We start from the raw sequence: 25,437 nt of genomic DNA on the forward strand, positions 1-25,437 counted from the left end.
GAATGTCACCGGCACAGCCAGACCCGCGGGAATGTCACCGGGACAGCCAGACCCACAGGCACAGTCAGCTCCACGGGACTGTCACCAGGGTCACCAGTCCCACAGGGGATGGCAGCCCCACGGGACCATCACAGGGACAGCCAGACCCACAGGACTGTCACAGGGGTCACCAGTCCCACAGGGATCATCCAGACCCACGGGACCATCACAGGGACAGCCAGCCCCACGGGACTGTCACCGGGGATGGCAGTCCCACAGGAATGTCACCGGGGATGGCAGTCCCATGGGACTTTCACTGGGACAGCCAGCCCCACGGGACTATCACAGGGATTATCCAGCCCCACGGGGCCGTCACAGGGAATGTTGGTCCCACAGGGGACATCCAGCCTCACAGGGACTGTCACAAGGATCACCAGTCCCACAGGGATCATCCAGACCCACAGGACTGTCACAGGGGATGGCAGTCCCACAGGACTGTCACAGGGAATGGCAGTCCCACGGGACTGTCACAGGGGTCACCAGTCCCACAGGGATCATCTAGCCCCAAGGGATCTTCACAGGGATCATCCAGCCCCATGGGACCATCATAGGGATCATCCAGCCCCACAGAAATCATCCAGCCCCACAGGGTCCATCATAGGGGACACCAGTCCCACAGGGGACATCACAGGGGACATCAGCCCCACAGGGATCCCACAGGGATCATCCAGCCCCACCCTGAGCATCCCGGGGAGCTCTGGCCACCCCTCCTGGAGCTCTGCCAGCCTTGGGAATGTCCCTGGGTACCCTGGGCAGTGCCCAGCACCCTCTTTAGGGGAGGCACCCTTGAGGGGAGATCTTTCCCTGTGATCCATCCCCTGGCACAGCCCAGCTTTCCCCGGCTCCCGTCCCTGGGAGCAGCTCCTGCCCCGGCACCGCCCCTCAGGGGGAAATTCCCCTTCTCTGCCCGCACAGCCCCGGGCACGGGCACTGCCCCCTGCCCCGGGCGGGCCTGGCACACTTCAGGGATCTGGGCAGGAATTCCTTCAATGTCCCATCCAAAGGTGCTCCCCTCACCGCCAGGCATGAGGGAGGAGGGAAGGAGAAAAGGGGAAAGGGGGAAAAAGGGGAAGGGAAGGGAAGGGAAGGGAAGGGAAGGGAAGGGAAGGGAAGGGAAGGGAAGGGAAGGGAAGGGAAGGGAAGGGAAGGGAAGGGAAGGGAAGGGAAGGGAAGGGAAGGGAAGGGAGAAGGGGAAAGGGAGAAGGGGAAAGGGAGAAGGGGAAAGGGGAAAGGGGGAAAAGGAAAGGGGGAAAAAGGAAAGGGAAAGGGAAAGGGAAAGGGAAAGGGAAAGGAAAAGGAAAAGGAAAAGGAAAAGGAAAAGGAAAAGGAAAAGGAAAAGGAAAAGGAAAAGGAAAAGGAAAAGGAAAAGGAAAAGGAAAAGGAAAAGGAAAAGGAAAGAAAGGAAAAGGCAGTGTCCTGCTACCAGCAGCCTCCATCCTCCACTTGGTGTGGATTTAAGGCCAAGCCCAGCTCATTCCTCCTGGCTCCAGAGGAGCTTCCCTGGGGGCTCCTCCACCATCTCCTCACCAGCCACCGATGGTGCTGGTCCCGGGCAGCACCTCCATGGTGTGGCCTCTGAAACACAAAAAATAACCAGAACAAAAGCAGGAAAATCCACCCAGCCCTGCATTCCTGGCCTTTTCCACAGCCACGGTGCTTGGCCAAGCGCTGGGAGCAGCAGCTCCTGCACAGGCAGCAGCAGAGCACCTCCAGTGCCAAGCACAGACACCCCCGGGGCTGGGAGGAACTGGGGGATTTCCCATTATTTTCCCATTATTTTCCCATTCTCAGGTCACCCCGTTCATCAGCAGGGCTTGGAAAACCCCAAAACATCCACAAAAGCAGCAGCAGAGAGGCCACAGGCTGGGGGATTGGGGTGGGAAAAGGAAAGGAAAAAGTAAAAAGGAAAAAAGAAAGAAAAAGAGAAAAGAGAAGAAAAAAAGAGAAAAGGGGAGGGGAGGGGAGGGGAGGGGAGGGGAGGGGAGAGGAGAGGAGAGGAGAGGAGAGGAGAGGAGAGGAGAGGAGAGGAGAGGAGAGGAGAGGAGAGGAGAGGAGAGGAGAGGAGAGGAGAGGAGAGGAGAGGAGAGGAGAGGAGAGGAGAGGAGAGGAGAGGAGAGGAGAGGAGAGGAGAGGAGAGGAGAGGAGAGGAGAGGAGAGGAGAGGAGAGGAGAGGAGAGGAGAGGAGAGGAGAGGAGAGGAGAGGAGAGGAGAGGAGAGGAGAGGAGAGGAGAGGAGAGGAGAGGAGAGGAGAGGAGAGGAGAGGAGAGGAGAGGAGAGGAGAGGAGAGGAGAGGATTTATTTGGGGGGTTTGAAGTTTTAACTGGAGAGGGGTCAGCGTTTAAGTTTCCCTCCAACCACTGCTAAAATTTATTATGATTTTAATACCAAACCCAAGAATCTAAAGGTATTACTAAAAAATTAGGAAGGAGGGGAGAAATCCCCAGCTAAAATGTGGTATTTTGCTCGTGAGCAGCTCACAGGGCATTTCGTACCCCCCCAAGGGCTGAGTGTTCCCATGGGAAGGATGGAAAGAGAGGGACAAACGTGCCCTGTGCTCAGCAGGAGCTGTGACCCAGGGCTGCTCCCGGGGTTCCTCCCCTCTTCCAGAGGCAGGGGCACAGGCTGGGAGCTCCAGGGCCAGTCCCTGGTATGGGGAGGGAGCACAGCAATCCCTTGGCTGCATCCCGACCCCCAGGACCCCAAACCCCTCTGCAGCCAGGGGATGACTTCCCCCTTTTCCTCCAGCCAGGGAGCAGAGCCCATCTCCGTGTCCCAGGCCTCGGCTGGGTGTTTGTATCCCCTCTGCTCCCAAATCCCACTTTTCCATGGACGTTTCCTGCCCACAGGGGTCATTTCAGGCCTGGCCCCATGCCAGCTTCCCCCCACACCAAGGAATGGGGGGATAATTTCATTTCCCTCCAGGGGACAAAGAGAAAAGAGGGATTTTCCTCTGGGATTTCTATCTCCCTCTCTGCCTGCTCCTTCCCTAGGGCTCCATCCTCATCTGGCCTGGCTGCATCCAGGCAGGATTAAATGCTTCATGTGGCATTATCTCCCAGAAATCTGATTACAAGGCTGCCTTGAACTCTCTAATGGTTTTGGTGTTTGTTTTTTTTTTTGTACCAGCTGGCACCACACGCCAGGAATTAAAGCAGGAACCATCCCTGACAGGCTGGAGAATCCCAAGCCGTGGACATCCCGGAGGATTTGAAGGTTTTTAAGCTGGAAACAGAGGGCTCAGAGCTTCCCAGAGCCTTCAGCGTGGGTGGAATCAGGGAGAGCAGGGGGAGGTGCTCCAGCCCTGGGCATGGGACGCTGGAAGGGCTCTGATTCCCAGCAGGGGCAGATCCCTTCCCTCTCCTGCCCTGGGGTGAAGGACGGCTCTCACCTTTTAAAAAGAAGAGCTTGACCCCACTGCTTATCCTGCTAAAGGCTGAATTCCCAAATTTCCTGCGTGCCTTTAAGGACCTGGCTCAGCCCCAGGCATGCACACCAGGATGAAGCTGCCTCTCCTTGGCTCTCCCCCTCTTTTCCCAGCCCCGAGGAAGCTGCCTTCCCAGCCAAGAGGAGAGCCAGGAGCAGTGAGGCTGGAGGAAGGAAACCCAGCGGAGTGGAGGGAGGAGGAACAAATCCCCGGATTTATGGCAAGGGAACAACTCCGTGCAAACTCCATTTCCCATTTATTGAAAGCAATCACAGTTAAAAGGTCAAATCCATCAGCAAACAGGAGCTTTGGATCATCCAGAGGGACACACAAAGGAAACCCATCCAAAAAACAGGGACCAAACCAAATGGAGAGCTCAGTTTATTCCAGCCTGTTCCCTTTGGCTCCGGTGGGACCGAAGGCGGATCTGGGACATCCCAGCCCCACTTCCAGAGGGACTGAGCAGCAGAGGCAGCCAGGTGATCCAGTTATTCCCACGGGAGGGTTTGGGGAAGCCCTTTGTGCTGGGATTTGCAGCATCCTTCCAAGCCTGGCAGCTCCCTCCTCCCTGGAGCACAGGGATGGGCAGGATTCCCTCCCCAGCCTGCATCAATCCTTGGCGCTCGGGAAGAGCCATTCCACAAGAAATGCTTGGGAAGCATCAGGAGAAGAGGCAGGGACCTCCATGCACAGCTCTGGCTCTCCAGGTGGGATAATTAATCCATGCTGAGGGATTTGTTCAGTCATTCATCCATCCCGGAGCGCTCCAGTGCTGGCTGGGCTCCGCTCTCCCTGCAGCTGCAGGGTGAGCAGGACAAGCCTGGCTCGGCTCTTCAGGGACTTCTGATCACTGGAAGCAGCAGCTGAAATCCAGAATCCCTTGGGAAGGCCAGACAGCTCCACATGGAATTGCATGGGAAAGATTCAAATCCTCCTTTCCTGGTGTTTTTCCCATAGAAAACCCTGGATATCGGAGCGGTGCCCCTCTGAGATACATTTGGGGAAAAATGACATTTCCCTCTTGCAGAGATCCCACGAAAATTCATCTTTATTTGCCTGGACCATCTCCATCCATCCAAACCAACTCCCTGCAGCGTTCCCGAGGAGCAGCAGGATGTGGAAGACCTGTGATCCCATGGCTTATCGCAGTCCTAATGCCTTCAGCCTTCCCAAAAAAGGGTGGAATTCCATACTCCATAAGGAGCTTACTCCATTTCAAGGCCTCAGTACTTAACCCCAGACCAGCCTCCACACGGGAGAGGGAATTCCCAACCTCTGACAGGACAGAGAGAATCAAAATCCCAAATGCCTTTCCTTGGAGAAACCAGCCCAAGTCATCCAAGAGGAAAACCAAACCAGGATCTGGGAGGACCCACCCATATTTGTGTTTGGAAACCGTCGCCAGGAACTCGGAGGGGAGGGGGAGATACAAAATCAGAGGAAATCAACACCAAACCAGATCCCAAAAATCTATGTACAGATCCAGTCCCGGGCTGAGGCGTGTCCGGCTGCCGATCCCGCGGCGCGCGGGGCTCTGCTGTCTCCTCTGGGAAGGCAGCCCTGCCCTATCCCAGCCCCACATCCAGGGACATCATCACCACAAAGCCCAGGATGGAGGTCCAGGATGCCAACTTGCCGTTGCCGCTGCAGGGAGAGGGGAGAGGGGAGCGCTGCAGGAGGGAGCGCTGCTCCTGTCCCGTCCCAGCCCCGCTGCTCCCGAGCCCCCTGCCCGGGGGGACATTCCAGGGCACGGGGAGGGAGCACAGCAATCCCTTGGCTGCATCCCGACCCCTCAGGATCCCAAACCCCATCTCCAGCCAAGGGGTGACTTCCCCCTCTTCTCTCAGTTTGCTGCCTGGAGGATTCGCATCCCCTCCATCCAGCCAAGGAGCAGAGCCCACCTCCACTTCCCAGGCCTTGGCTGGGTGTTTCTATCCCCTCTGCTCCCAAATCCCACTCTTCCATGGACATTTCTTGCCCACAGGGGTCATTTCAGGCCTGGCCCCATGCCAGCTTCCCCTCACACCAAGGAACGAGGAGGTAATTTCATTTCCCTCCAGGGGACAAAGAGAAAAGAGGGATTTTCCTCTGGGATTTCGGCCTCCCTCCCTTTTTCTCCCCAACTCCTCCTTTCCCATGGCCACTCCTCATTCCCAGGGGTAGCTGGGACTCCCCCAGAGGTGCGGGGGGGTCTCACCTGGTCTGTGCCTCGGGAATGATGTCGTCCATCACCACGTAGACCATGGCTCCGGCGGCGAACCCCAGCGCGTAGGGCAGCAGCGGCTCCGCCAGCACCACGGCGAAGGCGCCCAGGACCCCGGCCAGGGGCTCCACCATCCCGCTCAGCTGCCCGTACCTGCCAGGAAAAAGAGCCAAAACATCCCTGGAGCCCCGGAGCAGGGCTGGCACAGCCATCCCAAAGGGATCACGGGGCTCACATCACCCCATCCCCCTGTCCCCCCATTCCCAGCGCAGTCGGACACCGGCCACGCCTGGCTGAGGCACCTGTGGGACTCAGATTCATCAAAGAGAGAAACGTGAGTTTCCAGCCAGGCAGAAGCCTGGGAAAGAGCTGGAGAAGAATGTCAATAATTCTTTATCTCTCTTGTTATTCACATTGTTTATAGTTAAGTTCTATCACTGTGTTTCAAGCACTGTACACCAATGGGCTGAGTTGTTTTCACTTCAGGACCAATGGAGCTGGTCCTCACAAAGCTCTGTATAAAAGAGCAGGGTATTTTGAATATGATTTATTCAATATGATTTATTACTATTATGAGTTTTACTCTCAGCAGCTTCTGAGTCAGAGTCTCTTCATTCCCATCCTGCCTCGACAGACACCTGGACTGTGGTAACAGGAAAGGGTTTGACCTGACCCAGCTGAATTTTCCAGGCAGGATCTAATTCCTGTCCCCAGCAGCTCTGTGGGATTTGGGGATCCAGCTCCCAGACAGAGGAAACACTTCCCATCAGCACAAGTCAGTCCCAAAGAGCACACCTGGCCACAGCCTCAAGCAGGATAAAGCCACGTTCTTCCCACTCCTTTTCTTTCCCTCTAGGATCATTCCCACCTCTCTGGAGCATAGGAACTCCCTTCCCAGCAGCAGAGTCCCAGCACTTAAGGAGGTGGGTGGGAGGAAAGAAAAGCAAAAACTTTGGAGCAGTTTGGGAGCCTCCCCCTGCCCCCCATCCATCACCGGAGCAGGACAGGGGCAGGAACGCAGCTCCTGCTCCCAGGGTTTGTGCCCTTGGCTTTGGCACCTCAGGGAAAAGGGGGTAAAAATAGAAGTGGGGTTAAAATCCAGCCTGAAGGGAAAGAAAAATGAAGTGACATAAAAATTAAATATAATAATACTAATAATACTAATACTAATACTACTGCTAATAATAATAATAATCATATCATAATAATAAAGGAAGTGCAGGATCTGGGACCTCAGCACAGGCACTGAAATGGGAGGTGATGATGTGTCAGGATCAGAGATTCAGCCCCGGGTTCACTCCTGGGATGTGATGATGGTTGGGATCAGGAATTCATCCCTGGGATGTGGTGATTGATGGGATCAGGATTCATCCCTTGGGATCCAGGGGCTGGCTCTGAGCTTGGAGGGTGTGGCAGGAGCAGGACAGCGCTGGAAAGCTGCAGCACTCCCAGCACCAGAGGGAACACAGCAGATCCAGCAAGCCCATCCCTGTGGGAACCCAAAATGTCCCTCAGACATTTTTGGATGTTCTGGTCCAGGTCAGAAGCATTTGGGACCCTGGCAGGCAGCTGCAAACAGCTGTGATTTTGGGTTTGAGCCATGGAATGAACTACCAACCTTGCAGGAAGAACAAGGAGTCACAAAATTTTAGATATTATAGTAGAAGTAGTCACAAAGTAGAGGGAAGAATTTTTGAGTGCCGTACAGGGGGGTTTTAACACCTGTACAGGGGGGTTTTTACTTTGTACATGGGGGCCAGAGGTTTTAAGATGGAGGAATGTAGGCCAGTCCTGTTCCTCCTCTTTCTCCTTCCTCACCTCCATGTTCTTGGTGATGTTGGCACTCACAGATTGGTTTAGAGTAGAAAATCACCATTTAATATAGGTAATAGGCATTGGGAAAAACTGTAACCATGTCACACGTAATGTCCCATATAAAAGATAGAAAATCACCATTTAATATAGGTAATAGGCATTGGGTAAAACTGTAACCATGTAACACGTAATGTCCCATATAAAAGACAGCAGCAGCCTTGGCGGGGAGAGAAGAAGCCGTCGGGGTCAGAGAGGATGTCAGGGTGTGTGTGTGCCTCTGCCTGAGCTCTGAGCAAACCACAGCAGCCCCAGGAGAAAATCTTTTAGATAACTTGCAATAAACTGCCTTGAGACCCAACAACAGAGACTGCAGAGTTTTCTTTGGAAGCTCGGGCTGGAGGAGAGACTTCCCCAACTCAGGGTGGTCTTTGACACATCCCAAGGGCAGCTCCCTGATGGAACAGCCCATGGGTGTGGGGGATCTGTGGGAGGAGAGCTGCTGAAGGCTCCTTCCCTGGGAGCAGAGGCAGAGCTCACCAGAAGGCTTTCCATGTGGAAAATCCAGCGCCACGGAGAGGCAGGCTGACAGCCAGGCCCTCAGGGAAGTTCTGCACCCCAATGCCAATGGCCAAGTTCCTAAAAAAAAGCATAAATAGATCAATTTATTTATGTCAGGGGCAAGGCTCAGCCCAGGATGGGCTGCAGGGAGCACGATTAAGGATTCAGTGGAATTGCTCCCAGACCCAGTGGACAAATTTAACAGGACCCCAGCAAATTCCATCCTCCAACAGCTCCAGAGCTTCCATCAGCCCCATCATCAGGCAGGGAGCAGATGAGGGAGAAGAGATTTGTCCTGGGAGGCCCCTGGAGGGATTCCAGCCCGAGGATTCCCGGGAGCTGCAGCATTCCCAGACCTGGGCACCTCTTTTCTCTCTTTTCCCCCCTCTTGCATCCCATGGAAAGGGAACACTTGGACTTCCAGGGTCAAACTCAGGGCAGGGGAGAGCAGGGCTGTCTGTCAGTCATGGAATCCCAGAATCCTGGAATGGTTTGGGTGGGAAAGGATCTTAAAGTCCATCCCATTCCACCCCCTGCCATGGCAGGGACACCTCCCACTGTCCCAGCTGGCTCCAAGCCTTGTCCAGCCTGGCCTTGGGCACTGCAGGGATCCAGGGCAGCCCCAGCTGCTCTGGGAATTCTATTCCAGGGCCTCCCCACCCTCTCAGGGAAGGATTTTGTCCTTACAGGGAGGAATTCCTTCCCTGAGCAGCTCCCGTTGGGTCCTCCTGGAGCTGTGCCTGGGTCTGGGATTTTGGGGAATGTTTCAGGCACCAAGCAGGGCTCGTGTGTGTTCCCTGGGCTCCCCACACGTGCCTGTCCCACACTGGGAGCTTCTCCAGCCTGGCTGGAGCTTTGCTGGGCTGTGTTGGTGGCACTGGGGGACACCAAGAGTGGGAGCACGCCGGGCTCGGGCTCTGAGGGGTCTCCAGAGAGATCCCAGAGCCTGTCCCAAGCTCATTCCTGCTCTGCCAACAGCTGCCAGCTCCCTTTTCTCACCCCCTCGTTTCCTATGAGTAAAATAAGCCCGGTGAGAAAAACCTCTCCGGGTTGTTTAAACTTCTCCCAGGGTTTACAGAGGAGGGGAGGGGAAGGGGGAGAGGCTCCGGGTTTCCCTGGGCAGGACAGGCCATTACAATCACAAACATTATTCCAGGCAAAGAGAGGGAGGACGGAGGGGGAAAACCATCCCTGCTGGAGAACACTGGAGCCGCTGTCTGGGCTCCGGGGTTTTTTTTCCTCCTTCCCTCGCTCAGCACAAAGCAGCTATTGCTGCTCCTGGCCACAACAAATTACCGGGGAGGGAGCTGTGAATGGAGGGGTCTGTGTGGGAAGGGGGGGAGCTCCCCCCATCCCGATCCCACCGGGAATAGGGACCCCCACGCTGACCCCTGAGGGGCAGGAGGAAGGGATGGAAGGGGGGAGATCCAGGAGAAACCATCAGGGGTTTGTCCCTGCGGTCCTCCTGCTCTCCTTCCCACACACCCCCCAGCACAATCCATGTGGGCTTCCCAAATCCAGGAACAACCCCAGGACAATCCATGTGGGCTTCCCAAATCCAGGAACAACCCCAGCACAATCCATGTGGGCTCCCCAAAACCAGGAATAACCCCAGCACAATCCATCCAGGCTCCCCAAATCCAGGAATAACCCAGCACAATCCATCCAGGCTCCCCAAAACCAGGAACAACCCCAGCACAATCCATGTGGGTTGTCCAAAACCAAGAACACCCCAGGACAATCCATCTGGGCTCCCCAAATCCAGGAATAACCCCAGCACAATCCACCCAGGCTCCCCAAAACTAGGAACAACACCAGGAGAATCCATCCGGGCTCCTCAAAACCAGGAATAACCCCAGCACAATCCACCCAGGCTCCCCAAACCAGGAATAACCCCTGGACAATCCACCCAGGCTCTCCAAAACCAGGAACAACCCCTGGACAATCCACCCAGGCTCCCCAAATCCAGGAATAACCCAGCACAATCCACCCAGGCTCCCCAAATCCAGGAATAACCCCAGCCCTACAGCTGGGGCTGCAATCCCTGCCAGCCCAGGGCAGGATTTTATCCCTTTTCCCAGAACGGAGGTGTTCCCATGGCAGCTCCAGCGCGGGCCAGGGCCGGCCCCGCCCGGGGGTCTCGGGGGGCAGCAGGGACCCCCGGGCCGGGAACGTCCCCAGAGCCTCTCCCGGCCCCAGCCCCTCCTGCTCCCGCCCAGACCTGCTCTGCAAGCCCCGGGACCACCCCAGCCTCCCCCCGGCCACCTCCGCCCGCCGTGGGGCCCGGGAGCCTTTCCCAGGGGCTCGGATCCCGCTGGGATGAGGAGAGCCCCGTGCCAGGCTGGGAGCACCGGGACTGGCCCCGTGCCAGGCTGGGAGCACCGGGACTGGCCCCGTGCCCTGTACCGGGACTGGCCCCGTGCCCTGTACCGGGACTGGCCCCGTGCCCTGTACCGGGACTGGCCCCGTGCCCTGTACCGGGACTGGCCTCGTGCCCTGTACCGGGACTGGCCCCATGTCCTGTACCGGGACTGGCCCCGTGCCCTGCGCGGGCACCACCCCAGGGGCGCCTCGGGGCACCCCGATCCCCCCAGGAGAGGGAAGGGATTCGCCTCCGGTCTCCAAATAAAGCCAGCCCGAGGGACAGTCCCATCCTGAGGGGGCTCCATCCCAAGGGATATTCCCAATCCAATGGAAATGCCCTATCCTGAGGGATGCTCCATCACAAGGGATACTCCAACCTGAGGGATGCTCCATCCCAAGGGATACTCCATCCCAAGGGATACTCCATCCTGAGGGATGCTCCATCCTGAGGGATACTCCCAATCCAAGGGATACTCCATCCCAAGAGATACTCCATCCCAAGGGATACTCCATCTTGAGGGATAGTCCAACCTGAGGGATACTCCCAATCCAAGGGATACTCCATCCCAAGAAATACTCCATCCCAAGGGATACTCCATCCTGAGGGATCCTGAGGGACACTCTGCCCCAAGAGATACTCCACCCCAAGGGATACTCCCAATCCAAGGGATATACTCCATCCCAAGGGATATACTCCATCCCAAGGGATATTCCCATCCTAAAGGAAACTCCATCCCAGGGGATACTCCATCCTGAGGGATATTCCCATGCAAGAGATACTCCATCCCAGAGGATACTCCATCCCGAGGGATGCTCCATCCCAGAGGATACTCAATCCCAGAGGATACTCAATCCCAGAGGATACTCCATCCCGAGGGATGCTCCATCCCAGAGGATACTCAATCCCAGAGGATACTCCATCCCAGGGGATACTCCATCCCAAGGGATATTCCCATGGACGGGATACTCCACCCCACGGGATACTCCACCCCCGGGGAAATCCGTCCCTCCCGGCCGTGTGCAGCTCACACCTTCCCGCAGCTCCGGGCGAGCAGGAGGAATCAAAGCCGCATTGTGTCCGGGGGAACAAAGGCGCCTTTTGACGGAAATAGGTGGGGATTCTTGGAAGGCTTCCCCCGGCTGCAAGGGAATACATTGCAAAACACAGGCACAGAGACACGGCCTCGGGTGGCACAGGGACACGGGGACAGGGACACGGGCACGAGCCGACACGAAAATCCGTGGGGTGAGGGGCTTGGGGTCTCCCAGGAGAGGAGAAGAAAGGTGGGTAAGTGGCAGAGAGGTGGTGGAGTCAGATCCCATCTGGCCGGAGTTTTGCCAGCCCTGGAGGTGCCCAAGGATGTGGCACGCGGTGCTCTGGGCTGGTGACAAGGCAGGGATCAGGCACAGGTTGGACTTGGTGATCCTGGGATTCTGTGTCCAGATGGACAACCTGCGGCTCGTCCCCAGCCTACAAACTTCAGCTGGTCCCACGGAAGCACATCCAGGGAAAATCACACCAGACTCTGACCAGAGTGTCCCACTGGTGGCTGTCACCAGCACAGAAATGTCACTTGTGTGACTCCTCCATGAGGGCACTACAGCCTCCGTGTCCTTGGAAGCATCACGGAACCAACACACACTGATGTGTTGCCTTTCCCAGCTCTGCCTCAACTTCCCCGTCTGTAAAACCAGGGCGGTGACACCCACGGGACAGCCACATCCTCCAGAACCGCCCCAAACTGGGCACAGAACCCCCAGGACACGTGTCACCCACAGGTGAGCTCTGCCCTGGGCTTGGCTCATCCTCCCACGCAGCAGAGCCCAGTTTTTGGGGAAGAAAAGGCCAATCCATGCCCTGCTGGTGGGGGTCCCCCACGGAACAGCTCCGTGACCCCCGGAACATCCCGGGGCCGCACCTCCTACCCCCCTCTCCTGCCAACTGCTCCGGCACCACGCTGCGAGACTCCAAGTTCACTTGCAAAAAAAAAAAAAAAATTGGCATCGCCGCATATTTGCAAGGTCAAGGCACAGAAAGCCTTCTATAAGCCTAAAGCCTTGTTTTCAAGGGCCTATTCTTTGACGGGGTGATTATGAAAGCAGGCTACATATTCTTAACAAGCCCCTTTTCACTCGGGCTTTCAGTTCCCCCGCAGTGGAGAATGTGCATGTGTATTCTTGCATGGCAGCCCTTCCATACTGTTGGGATTGTTATGGGGCCGCCGTGAAAGGCACGATTGTTTGGGGTTGCCGCGATTGCAGCACGGCTGCCCCCGGGCCGCCCGCCGAGGTGTTTGATCAGGGCTGCAGGTGGGAAGGAGCTCCCGGGGCCCTTTCCCCAGACCTGCCCTACCTGTCAAACCCCGCTGGGCACAGCTGCTCCTTCCCTCTGCTCCTAGGACCCGTCTGATGTCACCCAGGTGTCACCCAGGTGTCACCCAGGTGTCTCCCAGGTGTCTCCCAGGCCACCCCGACGCCTTCAGTCTGAGCTGTTCTATTCCCCACATTCTGCACTGCATTGGGAAATAACTCTGAACTCCATGGAAAGTGTCAGCAGCTCTCCTCACAGCTCAGCACACTGAACAATCCTTCTCCAGCCCAGAACCAGCTCAGCACACTGAACAATCCTTCTCCAGCCCAGAACCAGCCCAGGCACACAGAACAATCCTGAACCAGCCCAGAACCAGCTCAGCACACTGAACAATCCTTCTCCAGCCCAGAACCAGCTCAGCACACTGAACAATCCTGAACCAGCCCAGAACCAGCCCAGGCACACTGAACAATCCTTTTCCAGCCCAGAACCAGCTCAGCACACTGAACAATCCTAAACCAGACCAGAACCAGCTCAGCACACTGAACAATCCTGAACCAGCCCAGAACCAGCCCAGGCACACTGAACAATCCTTCTCCAGCCCAGAACCAGCTCAGCACACTGAACAATCCTGAACCAGCCCAGAACCAGCTCAGGAACACTGAACAATCCTTTTCTAGCCCAGAACCAAGGACACCACTGCAGCTTCAGGCCCAAAAAGTGCAAACAGCAGGAAATGGAGGAGAGCAAACTGGGAGAATGGGACTGCACAACCTGGAGCTGGACTTGGACAATGAACCCAACATGGAAATGGACCAGAACTTGTAAAATGTGAAAACTCATGACCCATCATCCATCCTTGGTGTAGCCCTGGCCAGGCTCTTGTGCTGCCCAAGGTGAATCCTTTGAGGCCTTTTAAAAAATCCCCACTTTAACTCTGCCCAGCCTCTGTTCCAGGGAGCCTCCCAAGGCTCACCCAGCACCATCCTGACCCCTCCATGGGCACCTGCTGACCCCCTGGCAGTCGAGGTTTGAAAGGCAAGTCCCCAGAGGAAGAGGAAGGAGGTTATTCCTGCATATTTTTCATCTCCAGCATTTCAAACTGTTCAAAAAACAGGGAAAAAAAAGGATGTAAACCTGCAGTGCCTCCTGGTCTGGAGTGCAGCCACAGGGACACAGAACTGCATGGAACAGCATGGGCCAGGCAGGGATGGAGCAGGAATCCCAGTGCCAGGCAGGGATGGACTGCCTTGGGTTGGAAAGGGAATTAAAGCTCATCCCACTCCTCACTGCCGTGGCAGGGACACCTCCCACAATCCCAGCTGGCTCCAAGCCCCATCCAAGCTGGCCCTGGGCACTGCCAGGGATCCAGGGGCAGCCACAGCTTCTCTGGGAATTCTATCCCAGAACATCCCAAATCTCACATAGAATAATTTTTTCCTCCCAGGGAAGAATTCCTTCCCTGAGAAGCCCCTGCTGGGTGTCTGCTGGAGCTGAGTGTGGCTGGCACATGCCCTGGAACACCAGCTGCCCTCCTGCCACTCTCTGCTCCTCAGGAGCCACTTCCAGCCCCCTCCCCACCCTCCTGTCCCAGTTCCCAGCCCATCCCTCCTGTCCCACCTCCAGCCTGGCCCCGTGCCGGCCCCGCACGCTGCAAACCTCGAGGATTTTAGGAAATTTCATCCTTAATTTCTCCCCAAGGCACAGGAGCTCTGTTCAAAGGCGTAAAACCTGCTCTTCCCTCTGAGTGCAGCAGGAATTCAGCAGCAGTGAATTCAGGAATTCTCCCCTTTTCCCCACACAAATCCCACCAGGGCCAGGCCAGCCCGGGGCCCTCTCCAGCCAACCTCAGCTCCTCATTCCCACCCTGAATCCCAAAAATCAGGAGCCTCCTCCAGCCCCAGTGGGATTCAGGTGCTGCCCTGGCCAGTGATGCCTCAGGTTTCAGTTTTTCTATTTTTCCCATTCTGTGCTGCTTCAGTGTGTGGCTCTGGGCTCCACATGAGGGGATGCTGAGCTCTCTGCACAGAGCAGAGACAAAACAATTCCTGCTCCAGCTGGGCACCAAGGACAAATGATCCAAACCTCAGCCCAGGAGCACAAACAGCGTGGGCTGGAGAGAGAAAAACAAGCAGGATGGGACTGATGGGCTGGAGCTGGAATGGGACAATGAACTCCAAGGTGCCAATGGAGCAGAACTGATCCCAGGGAGAGCCCCGGGAGCGCTCGTGCATTTTGGGACCATTTTGGGTCATTTGGGTGCAGCCTTGGCTGGGCTCTGGTGCTGCCCAAGGTGGATCCATGGAGGAGATCCTTTGGATAAATCCCTGCTTTGTTCTGTAGCTCTGGCCAGCCTCTGCTCCAGCTCAGCCTTCCCAAGGCAGCACCAGGTGAGCCCCAGGTGCTGCCCTGGCCATCACCACCCCCTTCCACGGAGAACTCATCCCCTGTGTGCCTTCATCCCTCACCTCCCCCAGCTGTGGATTTTGGGGAGAAAGCCATCCCAGGATCACAGAATCATGGAATTAAAGAAAAGACCCTGCACATCACCAGACCCAGCTGTTCCTCCAACACGGCCAAGGCCACCACTGGTGTCCCCAAGTGCCACACACATCAGCTGAGCTGTTAAACCCCTCCAGGGACGGCGACTCCACCACTGCTGGGCAGCTGTGCCAGGGCTGGGCAGCCTTTCCAGGATGGAATTTTTTCAGTATCCAGCCTAAACCTCCCCTGGTGCAACTTGAGGTGATTTCCTCCTGTCCTGCCACTTGTCACTGGGGAGAAGAGCCCTGCCCAGCTCAAAACCTCCCTGCTGGCCTGGGTGGGCACCAGGAGACACAAAGTGGAGCTCAGCCCCTGTCAGCGCAGGGAATGCAGGATGGATCCCATGGTTCAGGGTCTGCTTCTTCCTCTGCAGCTTTCAAACCCCGCTCCTTATCTGCCTGCTCATTTCAGAGACTGTTTGGTTTCTGAGTCAGCCTCAGGGTGAAGGTTCAGCTCTGCCCTGGGGTGGGAAGCACAAAAACAAATTTCAGGAGCTCCTCCTGCCCTGCTGAGCAGCAGGAAAAGCTCCGGGAGCCTCAGCACCTTGTCCAAGAGCAGGAACTTGGCCTGGGAGCTCAGGATCCAGCCAGGCTCCAGCTCCCCAGGGCTGCAAATCAGGTTTGTTCACCTCCCTCATCCTCCTCGCCTCACTTTTATTTTCTGTAAGGAAAGGAGCCGTGTGATCCAGGCAATAAATCCCTAAAAACCACCCCTTCAACCATTCCCCCACCCCAGCATGTACTTTACACTGAGATTTCATGGCACATCAAGTGATTTTCCATGTGAAATTGAGGAAAGATGAAGCCCTGGCGCTGCTTCCAGGAAAATTCCTTTGCAGGAGGTGGAACTGCCCTGGTCCTGCTCCCACAGCACGCAGGGAAAAGATCCAGTGCACAGACACTTTTATACTTGCACACTTGTGGTTTGCCAATTTTAAAAGCTCACAGATGCTTGCATAAAATCACAGAATGGTCGGGAAGAAGCTCAAAATTCCCCCAGTTCCATGGGCAGGGAATTGTGGCACCTTCCCCAATGCCAGGTTGCTCCAAGCCCCGTCCAGCCTGGCCTGGAGCAGGTCAGGAATGGCTCAAACACCACAAGTGCCCCTTCCCAGTGTCACCCCCATCCTGGTTACTGGGCTAAAGTCCTGCCCAAGGAAAGGGATCAACACCAGACATCCCAAATATTCCCAAATATTCTCTTTCCCAGAGGCCGGGTCAGCCTCAGCAGGCTGAAGACTGAGGAAGGCTCCCAAACTGCTGCAGGAGATCTGCAACAACCCTAAAATGCAAAGCCTGTGGGGATGGAGAGAGCTCCCACCCCACCAGAGCTGGTTCCTGACAGGAATTCCTCCATTTTCCAGCAGAAAACCAAGGACATCCTTCCCTGGCAGCACCTCCAACCAGCACCAGGAGGTTCCAGTTAAACCCTTACCCCCCCTGTTTTTAAATACCTTAAGACAATCCTCATGTGAGACCTTATTAATTCTATTTTAAAACAGCATCAGCCTGCAAATAATTTCAATTTTTACATATTCACAGTGGGCCAGCCCTAAATAAAGTGGGATTTAACGAGGTGGCTGCATTGATCTGGGGTAGGGCTGGAGCTGCAGGGAGATACAGAACTTTATAAAGGTTTTTTAAATTGTATTTTTTTTTTAAATCAGTCACCCACAGAAGCTGGGTGGTCTAAAAGCAGGGCTGGGACTCTGGTGCACATATAAAAACTCCCAATTAATGTTTATGGCTCCATGCAGAAAGCATCGATTCTCTCCTTTTTGTCTGAATCTCCAACCTGGGAGCACATTTCACATGGAAAATCACTTGATGTGCCATGAAATCCCAGTGTAAAGGCCGTGCTGGGGTGGGGGAATGGTTGAAGGGGTGGTTTTTAGGGATTTATTGCCTGGATCACACGGCTCCTTTCCTTACAGAAAATAAAAGTGAGGCGAGGAGGATGAGGGAGGTGAACAAATCTTGAGCTGAGGATGAGGGAGGTGAACAAACCTGATTTTCCTTCCTGGAAAGAAGCCCCAGGGAATCAGAGCCCAGCTGAATATAGAGATAAAACCAGGGATGTGGGTAGAAGTGGGGATGTGCAAAAAGAGGGATGCAAGGCAAAGCAGGGATGTGGGACAAAGCAGGAGGGATTCAGCCAGAGGTGCTGAGCCGGGGTGCAGCTCAGGAGCCTCCCCTGCTCTGGGGCTCCCCAAACCTGCCAGAGCTGAGCTGAAGCACCCCCGGGGCCACCCCAGCCCCCAAAAACCCTGCAGGACCCTCCCAGCTCCCTAATGAACCTCACCCCCCAGGCAGTTAATTAAAAGGTGTTTAATGAGCATCTTCCCCCCTGCTCTGTAGCAGGGCTGGGCTCTGCTCCCTTTCTCTGGGATTGGGGAGAGGTGGGACCCCCCCTGCCCCAGCTCGGGGGGGTTTCCCTGAGCTGTTCCTGGGCTCGGACAGGGATCAGGGTCCAGCCCCACTCTGGATCTTTGCTCTCTCAGTTCCTCTGGATCAGGGTCCAGCCCCACTGGGGATCTTTGCTCTGAGCTCCTCTGGATCAGGGTCCAGCCCCACTCTGGATCTTTGCTCTCTCAGTTCCTCTGGATCAGGGTCCAGCCCCACTCTGGATCAGGGTCCAGCCCCACTCTGGATCTTTGCTCTCTCAGTTCCTCTGGATCAGGGTCCAGCCCCACTCTGGATCTTTGCTCTGAGCTCCTCTGGATCAGGGTCCAGCCCCACTCTGGATCTTTGCTCTCAGCTCCTCTGGATCAGGGTCCAGCCCCACTCTGGATCTTTGCTCTCTCAGTTCCTCTGGATCAGGGTCCAGCCCCACTCTGGATCAGGGTCCAGCCCCACTCTGGATCTTTGCTCTGAACTCCTCTGGATCAGGGTCCAGCCCCACTCTGGATCTTTGCTCTGAACTCCTCTGGATCAGGGTCCAGCCCCACTCTGGATCAGGGTCCAGCCCCACTCTGGATCTTTGCTCTCTCAGTTCCTCTGGATCAGGGTCCAGCCCCACTCTGGATCTTTGCTCTCTCAGCTCCTCTGGATCAGGGTCCAGCCCCACTCTGGATCTTTGCTCTGTCTGAGCTGCTCTGGCTCCATCCCCAGCAGAGCCAGAAGCTGGGAGTGTGAAGAGCAAACCCCACCGTGTGCTGTGCCACAATGATTCCCATTCATCCCCACCAAACACAGGATAACATTTTCGCCTGGTTTCAATCTCCCTACATTAATCAAACTTTCATTTTTCTTTTTTGTTTCTTTTTGGTTTTTTTCTTTTTTTTTTTTTCCCTCCCCCAGCCTGAGAGATGCAGCGTGGGAGGCACAGGCTGTCCCATGGAATAATATTTTCCAAGCCCTGCTCAAAGTCTGCCTGTCAGGCCGAAGCTCCTCTGCTGTCTGTTCCACCAGAGCTGGACAGGAAACAATCCGTGGGCACAGCAGATCCAAACAAGGCCAGCATTCCCAGCAAAAGGCAGCATGAATGGGAACCATTGTGCTGTGCTGGAGGAAACATCCCCAGCATCGTCCAGGGGGGGAAATATTTCTGTTTCCATCACTTCCCTGCTACTTTCCCCTCTGTCCCAACAGAGATTTCATGGAGGGAATCAAGGATGGGGGTGGGATGGTCCATGGGAAACCAAAGCAGGCTGAGCTGGGCACCCCCAGGTTAACTCTGCGCCATAATAAAACTCAAAAATAATATAAATATAAATATAAATATAAATATAAATATAAATATAAATATAAATATAAATATAAATAATATATAGACAGACAGACAGATATAGATAGATAGATAGATAGATAGATAGATAGATAGATAGATAGATAGATAGATATTTTAATTTCCCCCTTCCCAGCATCCATGGAGAGCCAGGATCAGCCCTGGAGCAAACCTGTTAGGCTTGGAAATATAAAGAATTTTTGCAACTTTTGGGGTTGTAAACTAGATCTTAAAATGAAATACGAGATTTGATCTGAGACCTTAGAAAAGGCTTCTAACCTTAGGCACTAGAAGTGAGAATGTAGATTTGTAGTTTAAAGTATATTTAATACATATATATTTATTATATATAAGATATACTTATCTTTTTTATATATATACATATATATACCTATATATACATATATATACTTATGTTAGGTAAAAGCAAGTTTAAAGTTTCAAAGTTTGAGATACAGAAAAAATGAAAGCAATTACTAAAATAAACAAGAAATTTAGCACACAGTGCTGTAAGTTTGTCATAACATAATTAGCTAAGAAAACTTACACTCTAACATACGAAATATTCTAAAATTAAGTCAAAACCACAAATATCCTTGTTAGTAGCGTTTCATTAGTCAATAAATCCTTAGAAAGTCCTGTAACTAAAAACCTTGTAACCTCTAAATGATGCTCTAAAGGAGCGAGCCGAACTCACCCTTCTCACCCATGTAAAAAACGAGAAAAAACAAACAGCAGCACCAAAACCAACCCAAAAATCCCGCCTCAAACGAGTTCCAAACCCATCCCCAGACCCGAGAGGGGCTCCAGGAGGGACCAGCCCTGCCCAGCAGCTCAGCAGGGACAGGGGAGCTCAGGGGGTCCCCTGGGACAAACCCCCCAAAATCCACCCTCAGCTTCATCCTGAGGCACAGCCCGGCCAAAAACCTTTTCAGCTCCCCAAATTCTCTGTGTCCAATCCAACCTGGATTCTCTGGTGCCCAGAGCAGCTGTGGCTTCACAAATCAGCTCCTTCTGCTCCCCAAATTCCCAGCCGGAGGAATTGAGGGCGTTTCCCTTGGACCTGCCCTGGCCTGGGGAAGAGCAGCCCTCTGGCAGGGCTTTTCCAGGGAAAAAGGCACAGCTGGGAATGCTGCTGGCTCCACCCCGTGAGACCAGGCACAGGAGTGGGATGGGGACATGGATGCAGAGGGGCAGCAGGATGCCCAGGATGGGCACTGCCATGGAATTGCCATCCCAGACACCTCTGCATTCCCAGCACAGGGACAGGAGCTGCCTGGCCTGGAAAAGGAAAATCTCCACGTGCTTTTGTGCAGGGAGAGTGCAGGAAATCCATCCCTGCTCCATCCCCATCCTTCAGTCCCAGTCACACTCACAGGGATTGCTTTGCCTGCAAGCAGCCAGGTTATTCCCTGGAACAGTGAGGCCCATGCTGCCCTGGCCCAGCTTATTTGGGATGGGAGCAGAGGAGCAGCTGTGCCCTGTCCGTGCCAGGAGCACAGGGAAGGTGCCCCAGCATCCTGCAGCACCAATGCCACATCAGCTTCCCAAGATCCAAGCAAAAAATGCAGTGAAAATCCAGGGTTTGGCATTCCCCAGGCTCCATTTTCCAGCCTTAACAACAACTTTGGATCAAATATTTGAAATTATAGCCACAAGGGATCCTAAATTAACCCCACAACTGTGGGATGGGTCACTGGGAGCTGCACCCACACAGAGATATTCCTACTGGAAGAGCATCCCTTCACATCCCAGCTGGAAAACAGCTCAGCCAGAGCAGAACCACAACTGGCAGGCAGAAAAAATCAGCCAAGGGTGCAGGGAACATCCATCCCACCTGCTGGAAACACAGAGCTGGGGCTCCTGACAGAGGAGGAGATCACCCAGCCAGGAACTGGCACAGAAATCCAGCTGGTTCCAAGTTCATTGTGCACCAGATTCCCTTTTCCTGCCCAAATCAGCCAGCCAAGGTGCAGGCACTGCTCACCACACACCCTCCTCCTCCTCCTCCAGCTCATTCCCAAACACTTCTCCTGTTAAAAGCAAATTCCCCTGGCACAGGTTTTTTCCAGCAGTTCTCTGTTCCCTCTGCACACTCCTGAATTCCTGCCATCCTGCCCGAGGAAATTCATTTTATGGCAAATTTCTCCTTGACAGAAAAAAAAAAAAACCCTCAGGAAGCAGCAAGACTCCATAAGAAAATGGATTTGGCTTTTGTGTGCTCGCCTCCAGCATGGGGATGAGCTCCTGCAGACAGCAAAGAGCTCCTGCGGGATTTGGGAGGGGCACACCCAGGATCTGGGAGATTCAGGATTTGGGAGATTCAGGATCTGGGAGATTCAGGATTTGGGAGGGGCAGATTCAGGATTTGGGAGGGGCAGATTTAGAAGATGCAGATTTGGATTTGGGAGGGGCACATTCAGGATTTGGGAGATGCAGATTTAGAAGATGCAGATTTGGATTTGGGAGGGGCACATTCAGGATTTGGGAGATGCAGATATAGGATTTGGGAGATCTAGAGTCAAGATTTAGGAGATGCAGATTTAGGATTTGGGAGATTCAGGATTTGGGAAGGGCAGATTTAGGAGATGCAGATTTAGAATTTGGTAGGTGCACATTCAGGATTTGGAAGATTCAGGATTTGGGAGATGCAGATTCAGGATTTGGGAGGGGCACATTCAGGATTTGGGAAATTCAGGATTTGGGAGGGGCACATTCAGGATTTGGGAGATTCAGGATCTGGGAGATTCAGGATTTGGGAGGGGCAGATTCAGGATTTGGGAGGGGCACATTCAGGATTTGGGAGGCTCCTGCACCCCACTTATCCCTCAGGATCACACTCTGCTGCCACGATGGGGTGGGATGGGAAGGGGATAATCAGCCGCTCGTGCTGATCCTCCGAGGAAGAGCTGCTGATGGGAAAAGGCAGGAAAAGAGACACCAGGGACCCCATTCCCCCCGTGTTCCCGGGATCCCAGCCACGGCTCCCCAGCACCCCAGGCCATGGGGTGAGGGCTCGGGATCACCCCGGGGACCCCTGTGCTGCTGCCACCCTCTGGAGCCACGGAGGGACTTGGCGGAAGGGACACGGCGGGTGTGGCAGCAGCAGGGACCTGGCCTGGTCCCTCTGCTGCTCCATCCAGCCTTGGGAAAGGCACCAGGAAAGGGGAGCAGGGGAGACAGCCCTGGGTGTCCCCTGCATGTCCCCTCTGTGTCCCCTGTCAGTCCCCTCTGTGTCCCCTCTGTGTCCCCTGAGTGTCCCACAGTGTCCCCTGGCTGTCCCACGAGTGTCCCCTGCGTGTCCCCTCTGTGTCCCCTCTGTGTCCCCTCTGTGTCCCCTGTCAGTCCCCTCTGTGTCCCCTGCGTGTCTCTTCTGTGTCCCCTCTGTGTCCCCTGAGTGTCCCACAGTGTCCCCTGCCTGTCCCCTGGCTGTCCCATGAGTGTCCCCTGCGTGTCCCCTCTGTGTCCCCTGCCTGTCCCCTGCCTGTCCCCTCTGTGTCCCCTGCCTGTCCCCTCTGTGTCCCCTGCCTGTCCCCTGCCTGTCCCACGAGTGTCCCCTGCCTGTCCCCTCTGTGTCCCCTGCATGTCCCCTGAGTATCCCTTGTGTGTCCCCTGTCAGACCCTTGCCTGTCCCCTGCGTGTCTCCTGGGTGTCCCCTGAGTGTCCCCCGCGTGTCCCCTCCCTGTCCCCTCCCTGTCCCCTGCCTGTCCCCTCTGTGTCCCCTCCCTGTCCCCTGCGTGTCCCCTGCCCACGCCCGCCCGTGCCGCTCCCCGCAGCTCCAGCCCCATCTGGTTCCTGTTACCGCAGCCACCCAAGGAGGGAGGGGAGGGGAGGGGAGGGGAAGGGAGGGGAGGGGAAGGGAGGGGAGGGGAGGGATCCCTCCCCCGCCGTTCGGGGGAGAACACGAGGAGGCAGAGCGGCTTTTTCAAGCCATGGCTGCCCTTCTCGTTACCTTCCTGCCTGGAAGGCGGCCAGGAGCAGCTCCTGCCTTCCCCATTCCCATCGGGAGGGAGCCTCCCCCGCCGGGCACGCCCGCGCTGTCCTGGCGCTGGCTCCTCTCCCGTGCCCGCAGCACTTCGGCCCCAGCTGCTGTTCCCACCCCGCGGCGATTCCCAACATTCCCACCGCTGGAATGCGGGGCAGGAGCAGCAGGGTCCCACAGCAGCGAGGGATGCTCCTGCCTGGGCTGGGAACAGCTCAGCCCCACCGAACACCCCAAAAGGGGCACCTGCCACCATCCCTGCCAAACCCCATTCCAGGGATGGGGCAGCCGCATTCCCTGGGAATTCCCTGGGAATTCCATCCCAGCCCCCCACAGGGAACAATTCCTTCCCAGTAGCCAACCAACCCTGCCCTCTGGCAGTGGGGAGCCGTTCCCGTTCCTAATCCCGTTCCCATTCCCGTTCCCATTCCCGTTCCCATTCCCAGGCACAGCCTCTCCGTGGGTTCTCCCCACGTACGAAAATCCCGGCCAGGGGCTCCGATCCCGCCGCGGCTCCCGGAGGATCCCGGAGGAGCCCGGGCGCAGGAACGGAGCCTGCACACCCGGTGGCAGCAAAGAAACGCGCAGGAGAATCCCGGGAAGGGCCGGGATGCAGAATCCCGGGATGCTGGATGAGCTGGGTGATGGGCAGGAATGAGAATCCTGGGATCCTGGAGGATGGACAGGATAGGAGAATCCCAGGATTCTGGGAGATTGGCAGGATGGGGAATCCAGGATCCTGGAGGATGGACAGGATGGGGAATCCCAGGATTCTGGATGATGGGCAGGATGGAGAATCCCGGGATCCTGGAGGATGGACAGAATGGGGAATCCTAGGATTCTGGCAGATGGGTGGGATGGGGAATCCCGGGATTCTAGGGGGTTGGGCGGGATGGAGAATCCCAGGACCCTCCCGAGCCCATGGATTCCCGGGCTGGCTGAGCTGATCCAGCACATCCAAGCTCCAGGCGTGTTCCAAGATGGGATTCCCTTCTCCCTAATTCTCATTTCTGGGGTTTCAGCAATTCCCAGGAGTGCCCCTGGCTGGGAGCACCCTTGTGGGGCAGCTCCTGCTCTGCTCACAGCCCCGGGACAGCCCTTGGCATCCCTGCGGAGCCAGGAACGGATCCAAGCGGGATTTGGGGAAGGAATTGCTCCTGCGAGGGTGGAGGCCCAGCTCTGCAGGACCAGCCTGCCCCAGAGGCTCGGTCCCACCCGGGGAAGGAAAGGCGGGATGGAGCAGGGAAACTGAGGCACGGAGCTGCTCCATTAAAAGGAATGGATGTGAGGGGGATCCTGACCCAGAGCTGTGTCCAAAGAGCAATTTTCCCTCTGGATGTGTCCAGAGCCAGCACTACCCATCACATTCAATAAAATATTATATATTTCTATAAATTCTATAAATATAAACTCTATAAATTATAGAAATAGATAATATTGTCTATTTCTATAAATTCTATAAATATAAATGCTATAAATTATATAAATATATAGTGTATATTTATATATAAAAATATATATTATATATATTATATATATTATATATAATATATATTATATATATTATAATATATAAAAATATATATTATATATTTATATAATATTATTATAGAATATTATAGATATATATATATATAATACATATATAACATATCCTGAACCAGGACAAATATATATAATAATAGATAAGAACATAATATATAATAATATAATATATACCAATATAATACAGTACAGTATAATAATATTATAATAGTATAATATTATAATAATATAATATAATACAATATTTATAAATACCATAGAATATAAATTCAATATGATTTAATATCATGGAAATTCCATATGATTTATATTCTATAAAATTTATGATATAATTTCTATTCTATAGAATTTATAATAGAATTTATATTCTATAGAATTTATAATAGAATTTCTAGTTAATGTAATTTATAATAGAATTTATATTCTATATAAACATAATCTATCTAAAAAGATCTCTATTCCAGCTCTTTTTCAAGCCTCCAGAACACCAAGGGACGACCTCCAACCCTCCTGGAGATTCCGGAACCATTTCCCGGAGCTGACACTGATGGCAGGCAGCGGCTCTGCCCCTTCCCAGCTGATCCCTTCGCTTTGGGATTTCCCTGCTCCACCCTCATCCCCGTGACTGATGCCCTTGGAAAAGCCCCAGCTGCTCCTGCCTGCTCAGCTCCCCCAGCAGTGAGGGGAGAAAAAAAATCTCCTTTTGTTCCTGAGCCTCTGCTGGGTGTATGAGGAGCTTTTGATCCCCAAAGGTTAGGGGAACGCAGGGAGTAAAGCTGCAGAATCCTGCTTTTCTCCCTGTGGCATCTGTGGCAGCCAGGGAATTGGGAATGGGAGCTTTGGGATGGGTCTTTGTGGGGCACGGCTTGTGCCGGGCCATAGAAGGGGCTGGGCAGCCTGGATGGACCCAAAATTATCCTGGATGG

General features: G+C 54.5%; 1 protein-coding gene across 1 annotated transcript in view; it reads right to left on the reverse strand.

Annotated features, from left to right (window-relative positions):
- Positions 1–3,700: 3,700 nt before the first annotated feature.
- The window catches only part of SLC39A11 (solute carrier family 39 member 11), a 91,791-nt gene continuing 70,054 nt past the window's right edge, over positions 3,701–25,437 (reverse strand). The window contains exons 8-10 of the mRNA XM_077787397.1: positions 8,019–8,117; positions 5,661–5,819; positions 3,701–5,107 (exon numbers count right to left, since the gene is read on the reverse strand). Coding sequence (XP_077643523.1) covers positions 5,029–5,107; positions 5,661–5,819; positions 8,019–8,117 — 337 coding nt within the window. The 3' untranslated portion in view covers positions 3,701–5,028. The remainder of the gene's footprint in view (positions 5,108–5,660; positions 5,820–8,018; positions 8,118–25,437) is intronic.

Source organism: Lonchura striata, chromosome 19 (genome assembly GCF_046129695.1).
Source record: "Lonchura striata isolate bLonStr1 chromosome 19, bLonStr1.mat, whole genome shotgun sequence".
NCBI lineage: Eukaryota > Metazoa > Chordata > Aves > Passeriformes > Estrildidae > Lonchura > Lonchura striata.